Raw genomic sequence first — 26,063 nt, 5'->3', positions numbered from 1 at the left:
TCAAGGGTGTGAGAATCTCCACAATCAAAGATTCCCTTTTATTACTAATTTATGGACCCCATGTTTTGACAGATTCTTTATACTAAGGAACTGAGGGCATTGTTTTAATTAATTCATTTTTGCATTTTCATGCATGAAAAGCTGATATTGCCACAATGAGTTTATATAATTCTAGCCTAAAGCAATAAAATTGATGTTTTAGATAGCCTGGGAGATTTTATAGGAAGTGAATGTACAATTGCAATTAGAATTATTGAAATATTCAAAATAGCTTAATGACTTTCAGGTGTCAGGGAAACTGTTTGGGAAGCAATTTTGTAAAATGTATCTTATTAGGTCAAGATTTGATCTGATCTTTCCTGGCAAATGCAGAAAGTCAAGATGAATAAGCTATTGCACAAACATCACCAGGTGGATTCACCTTTGCTTTGCATCATGCCACCTGGTTCTCCTTTACTTTCTCTTTCACTTCTTTTCTCCTCTAGTGACATGCTGACACTGGAGAGGATCCCCTGCTGAAAGACATAGTTTGAAGTCATTAAAGTCTTTCCATGGGTTTAAAACAATCTTTTTAAACACATATTTACTTACTCAGAGAGTGTATTTATCAGCAATTCCTCAATCTCAGTGATTTACCAAAATACAAGTTCATTTCCCATTCATACCACAATCCAGTGCTTTTGGGGCTGGTACTTGGCTCTGCTCCATGCAGTGATACAGGGAGTCAGGCTTCTTCCGTTTAGGATCTGCTAGGCCCCTGGAGTCTTCTAGCAGCATCTCTAAATTCAGCCAGTAGATATAAAAAGAGTGACAAAACATGGATGAAAACCAGAGGATTGTGGGGTGGACTTTAGCGACTCTGTCTGACAGTGGTGCACATTACTACTGTCCACATTGCCCTGGCCAGAATGCAGTCATGTGGTCACACCTAATTGCAAGGGAGCTGACAAATGTGGTCTGTGTGCTCAGATGGAAAAAGAAACAAGATTTGGTCAACACATAGGAATATTTGCAGCATACAGAAAAACGATTGTTCAGAGTCTCGTTTTCCTTCTGACAGAGGTACATGGGAACATTTCTCCCCCCTTGTATTGTATGATTCCATTTATTTGAAATTCAGTGGTTGCCTGGGACTGGGGACAACAGAATATATCTATTGTACAGGGGCAAGAAGAACCTTTGGAAGTGATGGGAATGTTCCGTTTACTGATGGTAGTGGTGGTAGATTCACAGTGCATACAACTGTTAACATTAACCAAATTGTGTACTTTAAATATATGCATCTACAATATACCTAAATACAGTTGATTTAAAAAATAAAACTAATAATAAAACCAACTCGGTATCAGTCTATTTTTATTATCACTATGTGCCTGCAATTCTAAATTATGTGTAGTGATACATGGGGACATTTCTGAATGCCAGATTTTTAAATCCTTGTGTCTTAAATTGGGAGGATCAAAGTCTTGAATTAATTTGGCTGAATCCTTATTGAAGAATGGTTTATTTTGCAGTTAACAAAGAACTCCCCCGCCCTCTCAGTGCCAAGGACACTGAATTTATAGCCTTCCAGGGCTCCCAGGGTCCAGGACTTCTGAAGAAAGTACATCTGTAAAGAAAGCCATAATGCAAGTTACCTATAGCTTCCTCCACCTTGGGAAGTGGACAAAGTTAACAAGTCTTATAAGTATCAGGGTTCCATGTGCTATTCTAAGATTGTACCCTAGGAAGGTGACAGGACTCAAAGGGATTACTGTGTGACACCATAAGAGTAGTTGAACCCACGTCCCCAGATTTACACCCTTGGAGAAGGATTTCTGTGCCTCCAAAACAGAGAGACACTGGAAGGGACAGATGGGCTTGGAGAGGGAGATCTTGGCAGTAACCAGTATGGACCTAAAAGTGGGGTGTGTAGGAATGGGCCATCAGACATTATTCAGGAGACTTAAATTTTCTTGTGTGACTTTAAAATGGAGTGGAGGAGACCCAAGTAATGGTAAATTATATTACAGGCTATCCTTGCCAGATGGGGCCATGAAGTCAGAATTCTTTTTTTCTGCTTAGAGAAATTGTGGGTTTACAGAACAATCATGCATAAAATACTGGAATTCCAATTACCATTTTGCATTGCTGTGGTACTTTTGACACAATTGATAAAAGCACATTTTTATAATTATACTATTAACTATAGTCCATGGCTTAAGTTAGGTTTTCCTATTTGTGTTGTACAGTTTCATGGATTTAAAAAAAATTATTCCAGTACAAAATATACAACCTAACATTTCCTCTTTTAATCACATTCAAATATATATTTCAATGCTGTTAATTATGTTCCCACTGTTGAGCTACTATCAACACCATCATTTGTCAAAATATTTCCCTCATTCCAAATAGTAGCAAAATTATGACAATTCTTTCTCACCTGAGATTGTGGCTGCAGAGTTATGTCTTATTTACATTATAAATCACCTTAAGGGCAGGAAATATTAGTGGAATGAGCTCTTTGAAAAGTGAGAAGGACAACAGAGAGATTCTGGGTAGTCATGGAAGGTACTGGAAGAGTGGGGAAAGGGAGGGAGTACCAAGAGAAGAAAGGGAGCAGAGATTCTTCAAATGTTGTCTAGAGATCTCTAGGGTCCTCAAGACCCTTTCAGGGGTTCATAGGTCAAAATTATTTTTATAGAAGAACTAAGACATGATTTGCCTTTTTCATTCTCACTTCTCATTCTTTTATAAGTATACAGTGGAGTTTTCCAGAGGCTACTTGATTACAACAGATTGAATGCAAAAGCTGGTAAGAGAATCCAGCTGTCTAATGATAAACTAAGAATGAAAGATATTTGCAAAAAGGTAAAACAATGCCAGTCTTCTCACTAAATATTTTTTGTTTTGGATTATATGGTAATTTTTCTTAAACTATGTTATTTAGGTTAGGATGCTTTTATTGCTACTTTAAGTGACATAATCAAATATTTTTTAAAATTCTCAGTTTTAATTTTTGATACAGTAAATATCAAGAACTAAAACTCACATAAAAAAAAAATAAAAAAGGGAAGCGGACATGGCCCAGTGGTTAGGGCGTCCGTATACCACATGGGAGGTCTGCAGTTCAAACCCCGGGCCTCCTTGTCCAGTGTGGAGCTGGCCCATGCGCAGTGCTGATGCACACAAGGAGTGCCGTGCCACGCAGGGGTGTCCCTGCGTAAGGGAGCCCCCCCCCGTGCAAGGAGTGCACCCCCTAAGGAGAGCTACCCAGCACAAAAAAAAAGTGTAGCCTGCACAGAAATGGCGCCTCCCACACGGAAAGCTGACACAACAAGATGACGCAAACAAAAGAAACACAGATTCCTGTGCTGCTGACAACAGCGGCGGACAAAGAAGACGCAGCAAATAGACACAGAGAACAGACAACTGGGGCAGGGGGAGGAAGGGGAGAGAAATAAATAAATAAATCTTAAAAAAAAAAACCTCACATAAAGAAAAACTCTTTAGGGGCCTCAATTATTTTTAAGTGTGTGAAGAGATCCTAACACCAAAAAGTTTAAGAATGCTGCACTGGAGAGTCCAGTCAGAGCTGAAGAAAATTAAATTCTGCAATTTGTGGTCAAATAACTTCAGAGGATGTGGAACATTGAGAAGGCAGATTGTCCTTTTGAGAAGAGAATCATTAAGAGAACTGTAGCAGTTAGCTAGGCGTTGCTGATGTAAGTGGCCTTTTTCAGGAATAACTAAATTTTAACATCTCTTCACATATCAACTTGTAAACCTAAAAAAATTGCAATATTGCCATCTAGTGTTACACAATGGAAATATTTTAATATATATTTTTTAATTCAATTTATGATTGTTTCAGAACTGAGCGACTATAGGGGCTAAATTTAAAAGTATGCCCTACATGTTTAATGTTTACTTCACCTTAACATGTATCTTTAAATGTATCTCACTCTTCCCCTAGCTATTTCTTGTCCTTCCTTCATTTCATTCCATATTTCACCATTTCTTTATTTGTCAGGGTTACGGTTAGGATAACTGGAGAGGATAAGATTTCAGTCTAGTTAAACTTTGCTCCAAAACCTTGTGTTTTTATCATTATACAATGTAGGATTATTTAGTGCAAACTGAATAAATAGCCTTCCTCACATTGATTATGCTTAACTTCTCTCTTTCCACAGGCAGATTTTACAAGTGAACTTTTAATTTTGATTAATTTTAGGTTTACAGAAAAGTTAAAAAGATAGTACATGCACCCTTCACTTAGTTTCCCCTGTTGTCAATATCTTACATAACATTTATCAATATTAAGGAACTGACAGTACATTACTCTTAACTAAATGCCAGAGTTTATTTGGATTTCACCAGCTTTTCCATTAATGCCCTTTTTTTCTGTTCCAGGATCCTATCCAGGTTGTACTTGGTTGCATTTAGTTGTCAAGGAAGTCACTGGACTGAGGTTACCTGTTTTTGGAAGAATAACACAAAAATGATGTAACTTCATCCCATCCCATCCCATCAGGAATTACATGATATCCACATGACTTCACCTATGCATCCACCAGGCTTTTATTGATTTATATGTATTTCCTGCCCACTTAGATTGTCTAAATCCTCTAATATACAGGGAATCTTCATTACAAGAATTATCAGTCATAGGTTCAATGACCAAATCCCCCTATAATATCCCAAGCGGTTGCAAACTGAAACTGTTCACTATGTATATCTAAAAGAAACTGATGAAAACATTAGAACATACTTTCAAATCATTTAAAACAACAGGAATAAGAAGAAGTGCACTCTGCTTTGCCTATACCAAATAGAACAACTTAAAAAGTGTTTTACATTCTCCCTTTAATCTCAATAAATTGGAGTGTTTTAGAGAATAGCTGTTGAAAGAACATTGCGGTAACAGTTGGAACAAATCAAGTCTGTCATCAGCTTTCTCTGAGGCATTGGGGTAAGATGGCATATTCCAGGACCTCAATTTCTTTACTTGAACAATAAGGGTGGGAGATTCATTGAATCTTATCTGACTTTCCAATAGCTGTGTAACAAAACCAAATGGCTTTTAGTTAAAGCAATTGTATTAGTGGGGTGGGGGTGGGGCTGCTGTGACAAAGTACCACAACTGGGTGGCTTGTACATTAGAAATGATGATGAGCAATGCCATCCGAAAGAACTGAGAGAGTCTACAACTACAAGTAAGAGAGTCCCATCCATCTACCCTATGGGATTGAAGCCCCCTCTCAGTTTGAGGTGGAGTGGACATCACCATCCCAGATTCCTCAGGATTGAGAAGTAAACTACAAACTAAAGTAGACATACTGGTATTCTACTATAGACTTATTATGATTCTACCAATGGAAAAAGTTATGTCATTGATGTGGAGGCTATGGCCACTGGAGGTTCTGAGGGCAGAGAGGGAAAAGCAGGTATAATATTGGCATTAGTTTTGGGGGGCTTCTTTAACAAAGTACCACAAGTGGGTGGCTTGTACATTAGACACTTATTATTGTCTCACAGTTATGGAGTCTAGGAGTCTAGGAGTCTGAAACCAAGGTGTTGGCAGGTCCACTCTGGCTCTGAAACATGCAGGTGAGAATCCTTTCTTGCCTTTTTTCTAGCTTTTTCTGGTGGTTTGCTGACAATTCTTGTTGTTCCTTGGCTCACAGCTGCAGCAATTCAACATCTGCTTCTACCTTCATGTAAACTTTTACCTGGTGTCTATCTCTGTCTAAATTTCCTTATCTTATAAGGAGGCAAGTTATATTGGATTAGTCGGTTGGCTCAGCCTTATCTAATGTGGCCCTATCTTAACTAATCATCTTCAAAGACCCTAATTCCAAATAAGGTCACATTCTCAGGACTGGGGGGTTAGGACTTGAGTGTATCTTTTTGGGGGACACAGTTCAACCCACGACATGAACTAAATTTTAATAAATCCACAAGGGCAATCAGAGGTGTGGTGGGAGGGATGGGGGGAGGAGTGTGACCACAGTGCTCAAGCAATGTGAACAGAATTGTGGAAGCTGAAAAGCAAATTGTTAAATGATAATTGATTTAGCAGTTTGGAGAAAGTTGAAATCTAAGACTCAGAAGGAAGAAGCCAAAAGTAGATTTATGCTGCAAAAATCTAGAAAGAATCATGAGTTGGAGACATGTCAAGTACCTTTGCTAGAAGGCAGTGCCAGGGGTGGAAATGTATGAGAGGAAAATAAAGTGACTTAAAAAAAGTATTTTTGGTAGAAAAATGATTTGTTTCAAAGTAGCAATTAGTCCTCCAGATCTGTAACCAGGGGACTGTTTCTCCCTGTGACAGGCTGGAAGCAGAGATGTAGTTCCTGGAGAAGTTGAATCTGCCAGGCTATGAACTCAAGGGCACCCATCACAGATCTTGGCAGAGAGCAGGGTGAGCCCTGCTCTACCTCCATGCCTGGCTTGGAGAGTGGAATGCTGAGTTACAGTCTCCCAGGAAATTGTAGGACTCCTCTCTGGGGAAACTGACCAGACTCAGAACAAAACAAAACAGAAACAAAACAAAACAAAACAAAACACAAAACAAAACAGATCCACTCCAGATACTGATTGTTGCAGGTTCTACAAACAAGATTCTTTTTTTCTGTAATGTAACTACCATCACCAAAGCTCTTTGTTGTACACAATGCTTCCAATCTACTTTTAAATGGCTCACTCTTAAATACGATTAGATAGCCATGGAATACAGGGTATTATTTGAAGATAGTCTAACTAAAAAGACTGTGCAGTGTATTAGTCTGCCACAGGGGTGTTGATGCAAAGTACCAGAAATCTGTTGGCTTTTATAATGGTTATTTATTTGGGGTAAAAGCTTACAGTTGGAAGTCCCGAAAGAGTCCAACTCAAGGTTGCTTTCTCATCAAAGTCAGTTACCATGTGTTGAAGCAAGACCTCTGTCTGGTGTCTCAGGGCTTCTTGTATAGGACTTATTTCTTTCTGGGCCTTATCAGCTGCTCAGCTGCTCTGTTCTCTTTAGCTGCAAACTATCAGGTGAATGACTCATCTCCCTCTAGGATCCCAGGATCAAACATGACAGAGCTCTCTCTTCTTCTCTGTGTCTTATTGAGTAAGTGTCTGTTTATATCAGCCCACAAAGGGGACAGGGGCTCAAAGCCCTAAGTTTAACAGGTAATTTAAGGAAGCATGTCAACTGAATCTAATGCATTCAAAGGACATTATACCCACAGGAATAGACGAATTTACAAATATAATCCTTCTGTTTTTGGCATTCATAAATAATCCTAAACTGCCATAGGCAGTAAAACAAACAATCAAATGAAATTTAGAGGAAAAAGGTAATGTAAAAGAAAACAGCAAAACCTATAACATTGTTATAGAAATAAGAGAAAGTTACTGAGCCAGGGAACAAGAACAGAGAACAAAAAAGAACTCTTGAAAATTAAAATACAAGATCTCAAAAAATTCGATAGAAGGTTTGGCTGACAAATTATGTAAAATAAATAGCCCCTTAAGTAAAACAAAAGAAAAAAGACAGAAAGATGGAAAGAAAGAATAGTAAAAATAGAGCATCATTTAAGGAGTTCTAAATCCAAATGATAACATTTTCATAAAAGAACATAAAGAAAAAACAGAGAAGAGGCAATTAGCAAAAGATTACATATTAAAAACTTCCCCAGGAATGAAGAACAAAATTTTTCATATAAAGGAAAACTGGGTGCCTGGCACAATGATGGCAAAACCCCACACCAAGACATACAACTGTGAAATTTCAGAAATAGAAGGTGGGGTGTAGTCTGTTCTGTGAGGAACAGAAGAGATTATACATAAAGGATTAGGGCTTGGATTCTTAATAGCTGCATGCTAGCTACAAAATAATGGACCATTGTTCAGGCAGAGACAGTTCTCCTGTTCCTTCTTGTCTCATGATATTAACATTACTTGGTTCAGTGAAAAAGTGATGGATTTCTTCTTGAACTCTCTCTCTGCTACAGCCAGTTCCTGAAGGGAAACTCTGAAGCAGAGCAGTTGAACACTCTCTTTCATGCCTGCTAGGGTAGCCTTAGGTCTTAAAGGGTGTCAGACACACTCCTATCCCTTGGTGTGGTTCCTCTTCTGTCTGTGCTCCAGACTGAAGCAGGATGGAAACATGAAAGCTAGCACATCCCTAGTAATGTTTGAATAAAGACAACTCCAGAACTCAGAAAACTTTCTTCCCATACCTCCTATATATACTTAACTGAATCATACGATTATGGGATGGGAAATCTGAAATCTATAGGGCAGCACCACAGACAGGATTTGATTTTGTTGTTTTGAGGCTGAATTTCTTTTTCTTCAAGAGAACATCAGTTCTTTGCTTTGATTGGATGAGGCCCATCCACATGATCCAGACTTTACTTAAAATCTGTAAAGTCTTAAAGACTGTAGATGTTAACCACAGCTACAAAATATCTTTAAGGCAATAGCTAGATTAGTGTTTGGTTGAATGGTCAGCTACTGGGTGATATAGCCTAGCCAAGTTGGCACATAAAACTAACCATCACACTCTTTGTCTTAGTTTGCTAGGCTGCTATGACAAATACCACACAATGGATCAGTTTAACAAGAGGAATTTATTGGCTCATGATTTGATATGCCAGAAGTCCAAAATAAAGGTATTGGCAGAGCTGGCTCGCTCTGAACCCTGTAGAGATCTGGGGGTGCTGGCTTGCCACAATCCTGGGGGTTCCTTGGTTGGCATCTATGCTTTCTGTTACATGGTGATTTACTTCTCCTTTTGTCTACTCTTGTAGTTGCTCTTCCAGTTTCTGTTGACTTCCTGCATCTCTCTGTGATCTTCTTTGATTCCTGGCTTTGAGTTTCTTCTCATTATAAGGACTCCAGTAAAGTGGATTAAACCCATTCTCAATTAGCTGGGCCACACCTTAACTAAAAATAATGTCTTCAACAGTTCCTACTTTTAGTACCCATAGTGACCCAGATTAACACGTGTTTGTCAGGGTTCATAATTCAACCAACTGCAACCCTTTATGAGAAAGTTATTTGAGGATTTGCTTCTCCAGAAAAGAAGAAGAAATGAACAGGGAGAAATATATGGCATTCTATTCCCATAACAGGCTTCGAAACAGGGAAGAGGGGAAGGAGACTCCCTCAGTGAATGTAAAGGGGATTATGGACGATAGCTACGTTTGCTTAAAAAGAAACAATGCAGAATGGAGTAGGAAAACAGAGGTGTTTGAATAACTCAGATATTTATACTGCAATAAGTGTTTGGAGGATGAGTTAGTGATAGGAAGAGGGAAAATTAAATAGACGTAAAACTAGACAGCTGATTCACACCAGAGAAAATAAAAAGTTGTGTGTAAGTATGGCATACTCTATGACTTTCAGCTTGGCACCATATATATAGTCATGGTAATATAAATATTGAATATTTATTTTCACCATAAAGATAAACTTGTGTTGGATGGGTAGGAGGGAAACAGAGAAAGCTATAATCTGGAAGATAAGTTTAGAGGAAATGGAAAGGGAGAAGAAGGTTGTGAGTCAACACCCATAAAGGCGAAATCTATGATAAGGTAAAAGTGAGTAGTTGTGCAGTGAAGGAATATGGCATGGGTTAGAGATACTTTTTTGCTGAGTGGTGCAAGCCTGACAGGGTGTAGGGTGGGGAGGATGGTTTGGACGGTCCATGGACCTTGGGTAGGGTTGTAGGAAAGAGTAGATGAATACTGGGGATTGGTGGGTATGTGGTTGAATTTGCAATGTTGAGAAAACTCTTTTGCCAATATGATAAGGAATGGTTACTGATTTAGGGTGTTGGATGGGGGGGAGGGCATTTGGGACAGGGTATACTTCGTGCAGTCTTCTAGAGAATGTGCACATGATCATTTTGTCATAGTGTGTTGTATCAGTGCGGGGAGCCCCACGTAATAAGTGGGGAGGAGTTGTACTTCCATACTGGGGAGGCCCGATGATATGTTCTTAAACAGAGGGTAGGGTGTCTCTTGAGAGCATGGGCTGTTCCTAATAGGGGAGGACAGACTAGTGTGTCAAACCCTCAGTGTTGTTGCAACACTGTCCTTCAAGGAAAAAGCCTGTCCTTCAAGGAAAGAAGCCTAGTGGTCACCATGGGCCCGGAGGGGAAGGGAGAAGGAAAAATAGAATAGATGGAAGAGGGATATTTAGGGGTCAATTGAAGTGTTCTGAGGGATCTTACAATGATGAATATAGACCCTGTTAAATTTCATAAAAAATTTATAAAAGTGTATGGTCTAAAATGTAAGCCATAATGTAAACCATTGGCCATGCTTAGTAGCTATATTTCAATATATGTATATCAGTTGTAACAAATGTACCATCCACATGTAAAAAGGTTATTAATAGGGAAGGGGGAAAAGCAGGAGGAAGGTGAGTATATGGGAGCCCCCTATATTCTATATGTGACTTTACTGTGACCTAAAACTTCTTTGAAGACAAAATGTAAAAAAGTAAGAGATTGGGGAAGAAATGGAAGATATTACAGTCATAAAAGGCAAAATGTCAAAAAATTTTAAAAAATACTTTTCATTATTTTAATTCCCCAATTTTTTAAACTTTATTTTAGTTTTAGTTTTTCTAAATTATGTTTTTATTTCTTATTTTAAAACTATCATTATTTTCCCATTGTCCTATTATTTGAAGTTGGCAATATTCTTAGCTTCATTTTTGAAGAAGTTTTGGATCACAGAAAGGTTACAACTATGGCAGGGAAGGGTCATTGATGTGGGGTGTCAGTAATGGGGGATACATGGGAGGAAGTTCACCTGGGCATATATATAAGGTATATAAATATGTTCAAATGTTCATGGGACATTGCCACAGTGGGTAGAGAGTCACACAACAACAGAAAGAATATTAAGAATATTGAATTCCCATCCTGGGGAGCTCTGCCACATTCTCTAATGTAACAGCAACAATTCCCAATGACTAGTGAAGAAGGATGTCCATTGATGGGCCCTTGATATTGATAACTATGCTTATAAGACTTTTGCTGTTAAATTAGCAACTTAACCTAGTGTTGTAGGGTGCTTAAGGGTTACCTCCTGAAAGCCTCCATATTGCTCAAATGTGGACTCTCTCTAAGCCAAACTCAGCATATAAATGCATTACCTTCTCCCCAGCGTGTGACATGACGCCCAGGATGACCCTCCCTGGCACCAAGAGATTACTATCAAGCACTGACTGGTGATGCAACTGGAAAAAGACTTTGAATAAAAGGGGGAAATGGTAAAACTAATGAGTTTATATGGCTAAGAGACTTCAAAATGAGTTGGGAGGTCATCAGATCCTGTATGTCTCAGCAGAATCTCATAGATAGCCAAAGTAGAAACTACCCCCAAATAGGACCTGGACCAAATAGGACCTGGGTGTCTCCAGAGCCTTCAGGAGCTCTGGAGACACCCAGGTCCTATGGTCATGGCAGGTAGTTCTGGAGTTTGGTGACTTGCCAGTGGGCCCAACTTTGGAGTCTGTGTACCTGAGTGTGACAGAGTTGGACTCAGATGTGACTTCTCTACATATGCCTCTTCTGCCCCTTTTATCTGAACCTATAGTTGGTGCTGGAATTGGTAAGTATACATCCAAGAGACTTGAATTTTTGGTCTGTCTATGTGTCAGCTGGGTCCTGAGCCTCAGTGGAGTTGCAACACCTACTCTCCAGTTCATTGGACTCACCCAGGATAACCAACAAGGAGGTAAGGATGGACAATTACCACACCAAGCTACTGAGATAGTCTATAACTGCAAGCAAGAGAATCCCATCCATCAGCCATATGGGATTGAAACCCCCTCTCAGTTGGAGGTGGAGTGGGCATCACCATCCCAGAATCTTCAGGATTGGGGAATAAAATATGGACGAGAGTGGATTTATTGGTATTCAACTATAGACTTACTGTGAATCTAGCAATGGAAAAAATTATATCATTGATGTGGAGACAGTGGCCACTGAAGGTGCTGAAGTCAGAAAGAGGGAAAAAGAGGTGTAATATGGGGGCATTTTCAGGACTTGGAATTGATCTGAATGACGTTGCAATGACAGATACAGACCATTATATATCCTGCCATAATGTACAGAATTGAGTGGGAGAGATAAATAAAACTAATAAAAACTAATTCATGCTTAGTGGCAATGCTCCAAAATGTGTTCATCAATTGCAATGAATATACCACACTAATGAAAGAAGTTATTAATGTGGGGAAAAGTGGGAGGTGTGGGGAATGGGACATATGGGAATCCCTTATATATCCCTTATATATTTTTTATGTAACGTTTTATGTAATCTAAGTATCTTTTAAAAATAAATAAAAAATATATTAAACATTTGGGGAGCAGATGTAGCTCAGTGGTTGAGCACCTGCCTGCCATGTATGAGGTCCTGGATTCAATCCTGGTGCCTCCAAAACAAAACAAAACAAAACAAAGCAAAACAAACAAACACAGGAGTAAATAAAAGAAGAAACAGTTGAAAATGTTTACCTCTACAAAGGGGCGATTAGGAACTGGGAGGTATGGACTGAAGGCTAAGGGAAAATTCTAGTGGGATTATTTGATTTTGAAAAGCAGTATCCATATATTACATTAAAAGGGAAATGATCAGGTGACTGGGTGTGCTGACAAAGCAGTTACTCAGCAAGCACCCAGGCTGATGCAACTTTTAAATCAGGGAGAGCTTGGAGAAGAAAGTTCGATTGTTGGCCTTGTACAAAGTTCCCTGAGTTCTTTTTAAAGCTGTGTCCAGTCATGTAGGATCCTTTAATCAGGCTCAGTTTTTGTTTGAATGCAAATTTGCATTCTGAAAGTTCAGTTTGGGGTGAGAGTTCACTTAATAGTTTACCTAGCTGCTTTGGCTCCTCTGGCTCCGCTGTTTTCTGAGTGTCGCCTAGTTGGTCGACTCTGAACCATGGCTTTTCCTGCAGGATTTGGCTGGGGAGCAGCCACGGCAGCTTATCAAGTGGAAGGTAGGAGAAGTTCCTTTCCCTTCAACAGGAATGGGGTGGATTACTTCTGGCGGGTCCTGCGTGATCAGGAAAGGGGCAGGAGGAGAGAAGCTACATAGGAACGAATTGAAGGGACTTTAATTGTAAAAATGAAACTCTGCAACTTTTCAAACAGAAGAGGTTAAATTTCCCACTGGACTGCTCCCGTGCCCCTCTTTCCCGTGGCATAAGGATGGGGTGGCGTGAGAAGGTTAGAAACTGTAGCTGTATTCTCAGTCAACCCAGGTTTAAATGAGACATCTTTTTCCTATTGTCATTTCCTTCAAAAATCCCCAAACGCCTTCAATGAAGGACATTCATTAATTAGAAGGGATGCCCTATTCTATTTCTAGAGAGCACAAGGCAAATTATAAAATAGTACGTTACACCATTTACTGGGGAAAGCTAAGTAAAGGGGAGCAACTGTAACGTGGTGAAGCTCCCAGATTGCAGTGGAGATCTCAGTTCAAGTCTTCATTCTACCATGCAGGAGGATGTGAATTCCTTTTCTTCTCTGAATCTCAGTTTCTTCATCTGCAAAATAGGATGCTTAGATCAGATTTTCCAAATATATTTTGGAATTAGGAATTAAGGATTATTAGGAATATAATGTATTAGGAGTTAGAGATTGTTAATAGCTATTATGGGAAAAATTTTGTTTGGTCAAATAAGTGTGTGAAACCCCAGGTTAAACAAAACTAATCAGTTTTCTCTACTGTGAGACTTCTAGAACTTTTAATGAAAAGTGTACTGTGAGTCTTCAAGCGGTATTTAAAAATCCATTTGACTCTAGTATCCTTTTCTTTTGGTAAATTTTGTGAGACTAGTGTTGTATTAACTGAACTTTTGGAAAAACTAGAATAAGGACACTTCTATTTCTATCATTCAGTTCTATCAGGGAGCAAAAAGTTCTTTAGCCATAAAGGAATTCAGCAGTTGGAGTTCCTCCAAATCAGGAAAAAATCCACCTTTATCGAGCACTTATTATAAAGCTAGATAAGAGAATTCCTATGCTATAAGCAATTCAAATGATAGTCATGAAGATAATGGTCAATATTTATTTGTTTATTAAAATGTCCATCCCACTTCCTTTCCCCTGGAGTAACTACTCTAATATGTCTAATATGCTTATCATTTATTGCTATGTGATCTTGTAAAATGTGTATTATCATTTATTTACATGTGTCTTTTACTGTACTTAATTGCTATTGTTTATAGATCTTATGCTGCCTCTTACTTTTTGGTGAAACTTGGCATTTTTAAGAGCCAGTCACATTGCTTTGTATGCATCTAATATGCTGCTTTGCCTGATGTATAATATTGCATTATCTGCATTCATCACAATTTACCTCTCCAGTTTTCCAGTAATGGACACCTAGCTTGTCTCCCAACTACTGGTACCAAAAATAAACCTTATATAAGATATTTTATGGAGCTGTGCAAGAATTTCTTTGGAATATGTACACAGGAATAGAATTGCTGAGTCATAGGGAATGTGTATATTTAATTTCTCTCCAATGTACCATATTGCACTTTGGAATGAGTGACTAATTATTTACACCAACTAGCAAGTCCTATATTTTGTAGCCACTCTGTAACACAAGATGGAGCCCCACCTGAAATATGGTTTAGATTTTGAGACTCATATCATCATGCACATACAAAGAGTGGACAAAAAAGGTTTATTACTAATGTAATGATGTTTTCTAGGGAGAGCAAGTTGATTCCCAAAGGTCCAAATTAGGCTTAAGAGCACTGAAAGAAGATTGGCTTGGGGTTTTTATGGTGGGTGGCGGTTGACACTCCCATGAGTGCTTTGAACGACCTGCTGAAGCTAAAGGAGGGAGAACCTGTCTCCCTTAACTTGCCCAGATATGGGCAGAATCGCAAGAAGGAGTAGAGAGGCTTAAAAGATGTCAACAGTCAAACATCAAAACTGGAGTCAGACTTTATTATACCTTACATCCCCCTGAGACTTGGCAAAATCTACCCTTCTAATTTTTGCCAGTCTAATAGTAAAGTGATGCCACATTGTCTTAATTTGCATTTCCTTGATTGCTAGTAATATTACACATCCTTCCTTATGTTTGTTAACTTTTTTTTAGGGGGTTCTCTTCTATAAATTGCCTTTAATCATTTAAGAATTGGGGTTACTATCTTTACCTAACAATAGCCAGAAGTTTCTTATATCTTCTAGTTTTAATTCCTGGTTAATTTAAGATATAGATGCCTTCTGCTACCCTGCCATCTGTCTATAAACTTTGAAGTGATGTCCTTCACTGAAAATTAATCTTTGTGAAGTCATTAAACATATTAATTGTTTTATTTTCTCATTTGTGCTTACAAAGTACACAGTTTTGTTTATAAAACCTCCTCCTACTCCTTGCATACTCTTATTTTCTTCTATTAACTTTATAGTGTCTCATGGTGCCATATTTATTGAATATTGTTTGCATATATACTTTGATCTCTCTCTGAATTCTCTATTCTATTTCTTTGGTCTATTTTCATGACCTTTGGCCAGTATCACATTGCTTTTATTACTGTGGTTTTGGGGAATGGTTAAGAATAGGTCTTTGCATCTGTCTATAAGTTTAAGGAGGTGGTGAGAACCCCAGATGCCAAATGACCTCTGCTGATTAATACTCATTCACTGATGCTTTCCCAGGCCAGTTCTTTGGTTAGGGTTTCATTGTTAAAAGCTCATATAGGGAATAGATGTAGCTCAGTGGTTGAGTGCCTGCCTTCCACATACCAGGTCTCAGGTTCAATCCCTGGTACCTCCCTAAAAAAGAAAATAAAAACAAATAATGCACAGCAGCACTGAGGGTGAGTAGTGGGGGCACTCCGAAAAGCCATGGGTATTTTAGGCATGGAAGATACAGGTTTGGAGTTAGAGGACGTGGTGAATGGCCAAGGGCAGCTATTTTCATTAAGACTGTACTTAAGCAGGACTTTTGATCGGGTACTCACAGCCTCAGGGCTGCTTCCAATGATTGTCCCAAGACATCTGGGTTGAAAGACAAGGACAAAATTTAAGCTTTACTCCAACTGTCTTCCCATTGCTCCTCTGGCATGATGCCCCTAGACTGCAGCTCTCAGGAATCTGTTCAAGAATCCACCTTTCTCCACTGGAGTTTCTTTCTGTTTGTTGTTGCTGTGAGTTCCTGGGATCCTTATGCCATAGTTTCTCCAGGGATTATTTTGGGTGAAGATTTATTTTGGTTCTCCAACTTGACAGGAGATCTGAATTTTTCCGTATAGCTTAATCCATTTTATCCTCAAAATATTCATTAAGCACCTCCTCTGTGTTAGTCACGGATGGTGTAAAGGTGGACAAGATAACCATTGCCACAGAGTTTACAATCCAGTGGGAGATAGAGATAGAAACAAGTAAATAAATAGATGAAATTTTTGTGACGTAGGTGAGTGCTTTGGCAGTAACAGGGTGTTGTGATAAGGGGTCATCTGAAGGCAGTAACTTGAGTTGGGTGGTCAAGGAAGATCTCTGTGAATTCGTGTTATTTAAGCTGAAGCTTAAAGGATGAGAAGAGAATCATTGAAGATGGGGAAGAAGATTTCCCTAGACCGAGAGGAGAGAGTAGCTTAATTTTGGCACAGTCCATGCTCCTTATCACTCCTACCTTTGTTTGCCATTTCCCAGGTCTCCAGAAATGGAAATGAAGAACCTCTGCTAAAACTATTGCTATGGCTGCCATGTAGAAGACATTTCCTATGAGAAGAGAGTTCAGATAGAGCAGAGAAGGGGTGGCAGAGCAATGGAAGAGATGTGAAAATAATTAATTAGGTTTTAGGAGCAGTATAGCATGGTGATTATAAAGGTGGGCTCTCAAGCCAGACTTGCTGGATTTGAGACTTATTTCTATTTTTTACTAGCTGTATGACTTTGGGCAAGTGTCTCAACTTCTTAGTGCCTCAGTTTTTTCTTCTTTCTTTGCTAACCCCCTATTGTGCTGTGACCTCTCTCTTAGCATGCTCTCAGAGTGGGGAATTTGATCCCATGTGCCCTACCAAGAGCCATCAACCTTTCTCGGCCAGCTTGCACAGTGGCTTTTGTGTGTTTGCTAGTTTCACACCCAAAGCCTTCTTACCCACCTATTAATGCTGGATTTGAATCCTACCTCAAGTATTTACTCATTGAATGACCTTGGGCAAAAACTTATTTAAGCCTCAGTTTCCCTATTTATAAAATTAGGAAACCATTATACCCATTTGGTAGATTTGTTCTGGGAATTAAAGAGGTTAGCATGTGTAACTGGAACACAGGAATGCCTGCCACGGTGTGCTCACTAAAGAGCAATAATAAAAAAAATAGTGTTCCTGGAACACTCTGGATTTGTAGGTTCTTGGCTCTGTGGCATAAAAGAGTTTAAGTACATGCCATAGGCTAGGCAAGTGAGTAAAGAGTTTATTGAGAAACGAGAGAAACGAGAGAAAGGGCAAGTATCCACCCACTACCCGGATGAGGGTATGCCCCAGGCAAGAGATGTGCAAGGTGGGGCCCTGGGTGGGCCGGTGTAGGCTCTTTCCGCCACCACCCTCACCATATAAAGTAGGGACCCCAGCTATTTGCTGTGTTGATTGGTTGCCTTTCTACCTTCACCTGTCAGCTTTCAGGCAACCAATGGGAGGTCTTTCTGTTTGGAGTTATCCGGTACTTCTTTTGAGTCTGGGAGTTTCAAACGGGACCAGGAGACCTGGGTTTTGGCAGGCTTTTCTGTCATAAGGGTTTGGCTTTGTTCTCTAGTAGCTGCCTTCTCTCAGGGGGTTTCCAGGCATTGCCACATGGCCTTGTTCTTTGTGGGTCTTTGTGAGTTATGGCTTTGTTCTGACTGGTGGCCTTCCCTCGTTTCTTATACTAACCTGACTCAGGTGTAGTAATAATAATACAGCTATTATTGTTCATTTGCTGGCTGCATTTTCTCTTACTCTGTGCTGAAAGGAGAGTTGTATCATCTTCTCATTTTAGTGGTAATGATCATTTCTTGTTTGTACTGTAAAGTAGAATATACTCCCTCCTGCTCATTCTTAACTAGTTCTACCAGCCACTGCTCTGAAGAGGGACCATTTAACCACTCCTTCCTCCATTGCTCTGGTTACAGAAGCAGGAAGTCAACATGTGGCTTCCAATGTGCCCTGGAATTTTAAAAGCTGGGGTCACTCGGCCGTATTTTGATTTTGAGAATCTTCCAACTTTTGTGCTGCCTTGGCCTCAGAACTGAGGACTGAACATGAGATATATTATCTAACTTTTCAGTGATTTGTTATAAAATATCTAACTTTTCAGTGATTTGTTATAGAGCATTACCAGGCATCTCTCTTCCCTGATTTTCAAAAGCAAGCCCTTTGCTTTTAAATGGAAACAGTTGTCTGTGTAGGTGAATTTGTTTTCAGACACCTACAAGAGAGCCCTGAGGGATAACTAGCATATGCCTTTTTGGGTGGTAGACAGGCAAACAAACAAAAGCAGTGCTGTGAGCTTACCCCTCCCCACATTGCCCACTTCTCACCGCCCCTACTCTCCCATCACTCCCACTGACCTCCCCCACAATAAAAATGGAACTATTTTGGCTTTTTTATTGGAATAGAAGGTACTGAAGCGTCTTTGTAGGTAGGACTGACCGATAGCGGAGGGGTCTTCTGATACTAGGTCTCCTAAAATATTTAGTACTTGATTGCATGTTTCATCAGATCCATGGGTCTTCGTTTCTTCTTGTTCTTGTTTATATCCCTTCTGCCTTCTCTTTTGGCTACTTCGTTGTTTATAGTTTTTAAGAAGAGTTCAATGTTTTAGAGTTGGCTATGTGGTACCTTGAGCCCTTTGGAGGAAAACACAATATACATTTAATAAATAAAAAATAAATAGGTGCTGTAAGCAGGAGGAAAATTGTTTCAGGTGAGTTGTAAAGAATATTGAAAAACCTGGAAAAATATTCATTAGACTTAGAGGAGGAGAAGAAAATGTAGATGATCATCTCACATAAAGAAATAAGCTTCATGCAGTATTTTTAAGTACAGAAAAAATCACATGGCTTTAACTCTTTGTGAATCTGCCTCTGTTCTCTGTTTTGGCTGGAGGGAATGGGAGGCACACAGAAGCATGTAGCTCAGTGGCATTTTGTTTACTTCCATGGTAGGCCACAGAGGAGCTATGAAAATGACATTTAGGACCCAGTTCTACAGCTCTTACGAGTTTATAACTCCCAGTGATTTCAGGGAAGGCTCTTAAGGGGTGAACATGCTCTGCAAAGATCCCACAAATCCTAAGTAAAGTCTAAACTACTCTATTAATGCTTCCTGGTGGGACCTGAGTTTCTCGTTCTTTAAGGAGGCAAAGTCCTCAGTTTTATGATGCCATTGTAAACCTTTGATGCTGCACTGGATACCAATATAATGTTTGGATTTGATTTTCCTTTGAGTTTGACTTTATGTCAGCAGAAATTACAGTTGGCATCAAACTTTGGCCATCTCAGTTTCCCTTGGTGTGGATAAGGTTGAATCCTACACTTAAGAAATTTCAGGCTATTTTGCCCTAAAAAGCAAAAGGATGAATAGGGCAGTTGTGTTACGAATAGGGCAGTTGTGTTACTTAGTTTTAGGACAAATTTGTTATTATTTTACCCAGGTTGTTCTTCTCTAGTGTCTTTTTGAAACTCAGCTGGTCCATACAAATCTGAGCTGGAGGTAGATGAAAACCTGCTATAGATGTCAGTATTTTTCTACACTGTGTCCTCTATTCTTTCTCCACACAACTAATTTTGGCTGTGTTTCTTGGGTTGTGTTTTCTGCTCAATCCCATGCATTAAATATTGCAGTTTGGGACTTGATCTCCTGAGCACCCCAGAACAGGGCTAATCAGATGGCCTGCCTCTCTCTGGATCAGAGAAGGAAAACCAGACTTACGGTCTTTTTTTTTTTTTCCCTCAGTGTGCACAGAAAAAGGAAGAAGAGAGAATTTATCCATGAAATTCATTACAGCTTGAAAATCAATATGTCAGAACTTAAGCACACTTATTTCTTTCCCCCAGCTTCAAACTTGAGATCCACAAAAATCTCAACAATTGTTCCCCTTTTACCTTATACCATAAAATTATGTGATCATCATTGCAAGAGTATGGGCTAAGGTAGGGATGATATTATTTATCAACTGATATGATACCTATATTGACCAATCAGATGTCAGCTATAAACAACTGATATATACTGACTGGCACCTCTCTTGACCAATCAGAGTGAATGACAACTGTAAATAACTGGTATGGACTAAACTTACATCTACATTGACCAATCAGAGTGGATGGCAACTGTAAGTACTCAGTGGGCCACTCTCCTATGAACTGACTGAATTTCAACCTTGGGTTTAGGAGTGGGACACACCTGGCATATATCCAGACTGTGGATAACTGGGGGTTGAATCATCTAACTTCTCTGAGCCTTAAATTTCTCACCTACGAAATTCCTAATTCTAGTCTCTTGTTTTTAAAATTTCATTGGATGAATATTGGAAACATTTTCTTATATTTTGTGCTTCTTTTTCTCTGGGGTAATTTCCTCATCTTTTTACCCAGATTACTACTTGGTTTTTAGCTGTGACCATTTTATTTTTCAGCCCTTTATTAAAGAGTTAATTGTGGCAATCATATTTTTAATTTTTAGGAACTCATTCTTACACTTTGCCAATTTTTTTTCAGATCTCTTCAATAATACTAATTTAAAAATTAAATTCATCTCTTTTTTTGGTATAATCTTTAAGATCTTTGGGTTATTTGCTTATTTTATCCCTTATCTTTCATGTTATTTGTTTTTGTCAAAAGCCTCATGATCCTCATTCATGTTTATGAATGAAAGAATATTTTGATTAATACGGGTAATTGATTTAGGTTTACTTTGAAGATAGGTAGTTCTATCTAACCAGAACAGGACTGACTCTATAAGAAACTGAATTCTGTGTAAGAGGGGAAGGACTGTTAACAGTTTTCACATAAAGGACTATGCGTGTGAGGGGAGAACCCCTATATCTGCCAAATAACACAGACTTTTTTATACACTTTTTTTATACACTTATTAAGATTTTGATAAGGTATAATTTGTCTTTGCATCTTTCTTCTCTTCCTGTGCTTTTTCTCTTTTATCTAACTTTCTACATGTACAGTTGTACATGGATATTACACAGAATATAGTACTGCATCTAATACATGGATATTACACAGAATATAGTACTGCATCTAATAATTTGTTTGAAGTATGGTTCTATAAATTGGCTCACATATTTGTACATGAATATTTTATCACTGCTAAATTCATCAGTGAAGGTAGGACATTTGTTTATTTGTGTGAATATGTGCCAACATCATTCTGGGAAAAAAAAACCAAACAGGCACTAGTTGTATTGTTCTTTTCTGGATTTGTCAATCTGGCAGGGGTTGTTTTCTAGGTAAATTCACCAGTACACAAGGTGAAGAGATTCTTTCCAAATTATTAGGCCCTCTCACAAATGTCCAAGCCAGAAACCTAGAACTCATTCTAAACTCTGCCTCTTCCTCTTCTCCCTTATTTAACCAATCAATCAAATTATTTTTCATTCTCTCACCTCTAGATCTCTTGTTTATACCCTTCTTCTCCATTGCTACTACTTTTCCTTTGGTTCTGGAACTCACCATCTCTTACCTTGAAGTTTCCTGGCCTTCTCTCTGTTCTTCTCTAATCTCTCCTGCACATTGCTTCTGGCATGGACTTTTGCAATTCTCTCCACACTATTCCCTATCTTTGAGAGAGAGCGTGAACTCGGAATTCAAACAGACTAAGTTTGAACCCTGACCCCATCACTTTCTGGCTATACAATCTTGGGAGTCACTTAACTTACATGCCTTGTGAAATAGAAATAAAAATAGTATCTATCTCGGGGTTCTTATAAATATTAAATATGTTTATTAACATAAAATACTTAGAACAGTGCTAGGAAAATGGTAAGTGTTCAATATATTTTTACAATTATTGAAAAAATTTTAAATGTCTTCTTACATTTTACAGAATAATTTCTGAACTCGTTGCAAAAAAAAAACCAAAACTATAATTTTACCTCTGACTACATCTTTAGTTTCTTCTCTTGATTCTCCATGTGTACTTTATTCTCTGGCCAAAATGAAATACATGTAGTTGTTTAAATGTGCCCAAACCTTCATGCCTCTTTACCTCTGCATATGTTGTTTTCTCTGCTTGGCTGTGTATTTGAGAACTGTATTGGCATGAGCAGAGACCAACAGGGAGCAAAGATCCCAGTCTCCTAACTTCCTAGAGTTCTTTCCACTCCAGCATGCTATGTCTTTCATCTTTATCCTTTTGCTGTCCTTACAAGTTTGTTATGAGCACTTGGCAGTGGGAGTGGGGAAAAGGGAAACTCAAAGAGCAATTTTTGGTATCTACGAACAACTCATTCTTATATTAATTATTTAGAACAACAAGGATAATATGTCTTTTTACATGGGATCTTTTGGTGATAAATCCATGCCTCTAAAGACGACTAATAAACAGATTTTGATGTGAAGATCATAGCTGTGCATTTTTATTTTGGATGGTGAGGGTGTGCTCCATGGGCAGCAGCTGGGTCTCTTTTGTTTTCTTCCTATTATACCACGTGGGCCTCTGCCTTGGGGTGCCCTAAACCAACTAAGCAGATCTATATTGGTTTTGGATCTTTCTCAAGGTGCCTGTTCTTCCTTTCATTAGTGTGGATAATCAGAGTTTGATTGTAAAGTATGCCCGGGCCAAATACAAGGGCTTTTGAAATTGTCTGCTGTTTTAGATTATCCAGGCCACTGATCGCCCTTTCTTAGCATGGATAATTGAGAGTGGACTGGGCTGAAGAATGTTAAGCAGAACCAATTGACAAAATAAATGAGATTTTAAAAATCCTTTACATTTTAATAATAGAAAAAAAATACTTGTTTTTAATCTGAAAGGGCCTATTTTATATTTTGAAACTGTAGATTTATTTGCTTTCATTTGTTTCAAAATAAGAAAACATTTTCTATAATGTAACTATTTTAAAATCTATTTAAAATATGTACTAATTATACAATAAACCTAAAGGACTTAGGGGAAAAAAAAATATAGACAAAGGTTTGGAGAGTTTCAGATTCAATGCCAAAACTTCTCACAACCATATGTATATTTTAAATAGATAATAAGGAGATAGTAAAAGCCACTTCAAATCTTAAAGTGCCTTCCTTGATAGTGGGGACTGCCTTTTTTTGTTAGTCTGTTTCTTGCCTCTAATAAGTAAGAATCATCTAGAGAGGGTTTTTTTTTGAACATTTGTGTCATTCACTTCTCATTCTCATCCCTTACTTTTCCCGCTGCAACCTCCGAATGCAGGTAGAAATGTATTTACATGCCATCTGACTGGGAATTTAGAGGAAGTTTTCTCAAAGGAACAGTATTGTAAGAAGGGATGGGTGTCATTGAATATACTTCAGGTGTGCAATGAGATAAATAGATTTTAGGGGTAGATCTGGGAAATCAAAACATAATGTAAGAGGCAGTGGTGAGTTTCTGGGTAGGCAACTCATAAACAAGATTTTTGAAATATAACTCATTTTTATGTTGGGAATTGCTAAGCTAAGGCTTAAAGACTCCCACAACACCCATGAGTGATCATTTAAATACAGGCTTTAGGACTTGGGGGGGAAAGTGATTATTTACTCTGAAGACAATAATCTTCCTTTGGAGTCATCATAGTCCATCATACAGATGCATACTTGGGGATCTTTGAAAAAGCAACATTTTCTCTCGATGGTCCATTACTTCATGTATTTTATAAATTATTATCCAGGGCGAGATTGCAGGAAAGTTTAGGGACGCACATCAGTGACTATGTATGTAGTGTGGGAGATTAAGGCTCTTTCACAGGGTGAAACATTGGGCCATTGTCCACTGGGTTTGTGTGTGTAACAGTAAATGTGATGGAGGTAAAAGGACTATAGTGTATCCTTTGTTTCCCATAGTGCTGAGAACTTGGCAAATATAGGTACACAATAAATTCTTGTTGTCCAGCTGGTTTGATTAAGGGCAATTTGAGGAATTCCTTTGTATAGATATCTTATACAGCTAAGGCCAAACATCTTCCTTCGGTTTTCTTGTTATTCTCTCCATGGCACAAATAAAGACCAACCATACTAAAGCTATGATGTAATTGGCTTGCTAATGGATGATGGTTTCTCTAGGTTGGGCAGAAATTATGCAAGAATATTCTGAAAATGTCTCCTTCTTTGTTGCACTTAGAGACTTGGTTTCCTTCTAATGAAGACAATAATTTAAATGAACATTTGAATTACTGCTATGTAGTTATTAATTAAACCTAATTAGACATTTATCTGCAGTAGGCACTATACCTTGGGGGTCCAAAAGATGAAAAATGAATAAAATGATCTCTTGAATCCAGCATTCTAGTGGAGGATAGAGGCAGGTACATGACTAACTGATACAATACAACAATTCTTAACACTAAAACAAAATGTTACTGGAGTAAAGGTGGAAAGAGTTGAAACAAAACAATAAGGTGAAGGAGGGTTCATAGGACATCTGAGTTGGGGTTTTAAGAAGATTTTTTTTGTGTTTGTTTTTGTTTTGTTTTGCTTGTTTTGCTTCAGGGAAAGCCACAAGGACGGGCATATCAGCAGAGGAAACATTACAAGCTAAAAGGCAGAAGTATGAATACTTATATTGTTTTTGGAGAATGATTTGGACATATCCAATAGAGTAAGCTAATGGTGTAGAAGTCTAATACTTTATGACATATTAGAATCATTCGGTATTTTTGTTAACGTAAAGATTTTTGAGCCTCATACCAGACTATACAATTAACGTTTTTGCAGAAGACCCAGGAATTTGTATTTTTTACGAGTAGCCTGTATGATTCCGCTATAGATGGACCATAGTTCAGGCCTTGAGAAAGCCTGCCATAAACTGTGTGTTCTGGTGGTAGAGCAAATGGAGGGACATGAAGCTAAAAAGCCAGTGCCATGCTAAGGAGACGGTATTAGGAAATGTAGACATTTTTGAATTCTCTAAATATAGGATCATGCCATCTTCAAATAGTGAGAGTTTTACTTCCTATTTGGATTCCTTTTATTTTGTTTTATTGACTAATTGGTCTAGTTATAACTTCTAGTACAATGTTGGATAACAATGACGACAGTGGGCATCCTTATCTTGTTCCTGATGTTAGAGGAAAAGCTTTTAGCCTTTCCCCATTGAGTATGAGACTGGCTGTGGGTTTTTCATGTATGTACTTAGTCATATTGAGGAACTTTTATCCTATTCATATGTTTTGAAGTGTTTTTATCAAGAAAAGATGCTAGATTTTGTCAAATGCGTTTTCAGCATCGATCAAGATGATCATGTTTTTCTTTTTCCTTCAATTTGTTAATGTGGTGTATTATGTTAATTGATTTTCTTGAGTTAAACCACTCTTGCATACCAGGAATAAGTCCCACTTGATTGTGGCGTATAATTATTTTATTATGCTGTTGGATTCTATTTGCAAGTATTTTGTTTAGAATATTTGCATCTATGTTAATTAGAGAGATTAATCTGAATTTTGGTGTAGTATCTTTATCTGGCTTTTGTATTAGGGTAATGATGTCTTCATTAAATGTGTTGGGTAATTTTTCCCCCTCTTCAAAATTTTGGAAGAGTTTAAGCAGGATTGGTGTTAATTCTTCTCCATATGACTGGTAGATTCACCTCTGAGACCATTTAGACCTGAATTTTCTTTGTTGGGAGATTTTTTAAAAAATGTTATTTTTAAAGAAGTATAAGATTACAGAAAAGTTACATTGAAAATATAAGGAATTTACATTTAACCCACCCCCTCCCCTTCTCTCATTTCCCCCTATTAATAATATCTTTAATTAGTATGGCACATTTGTTACAATTGATGAACAATATTGAACCATTGATACTAACCATGGTCTATAGTTTACATTATGGCTTATACTTTGCACCACACAATTTTATAGGTTTTGACAAAATGT

At 38.2% G+C, this 26,063-nt stretch overlaps 1 protein-coding gene across 1 annotated transcript in view; it reads left to right on the top strand.

Annotated features, from left to right (window-relative positions):
• The first annotated feature begins 12,685 nt into the window (after window positions 1-12,685).
• The window catches only part of LOC101446246 (cytosolic beta-glucosidase), a 156,454-nt gene continuing 143,076 nt past the window's right edge, over window positions 12,686-26,063 (top strand). The window contains exon 1 of the mRNA XM_004477758.4: window positions 12,686-12,990. Within this exon, the coding sequence (XP_004477815.1) occupies window positions 12,933-12,990 (58 nt within the window). The 5' untranslated portion in view covers window positions 12,686-12,932. The remainder of the gene's footprint in view (window positions 12,991-26,063) is intronic.

This window comes from Dasypus novemcinctus, chromosome 1, assembly GCF_030445035.2.
Source record: "Dasypus novemcinctus isolate mDasNov1 chromosome 1, mDasNov1.1.hap2, whole genome shotgun sequence".
In the NCBI taxonomy this organism is placed as follows: domain Eukaryota; kingdom Metazoa; phylum Chordata; class Mammalia; order Cingulata; family Dasypodidae; genus Dasypus; species Dasypus novemcinctus.
This window is presented reverse-complemented; position numbering and strand designations above follow the sequence as displayed.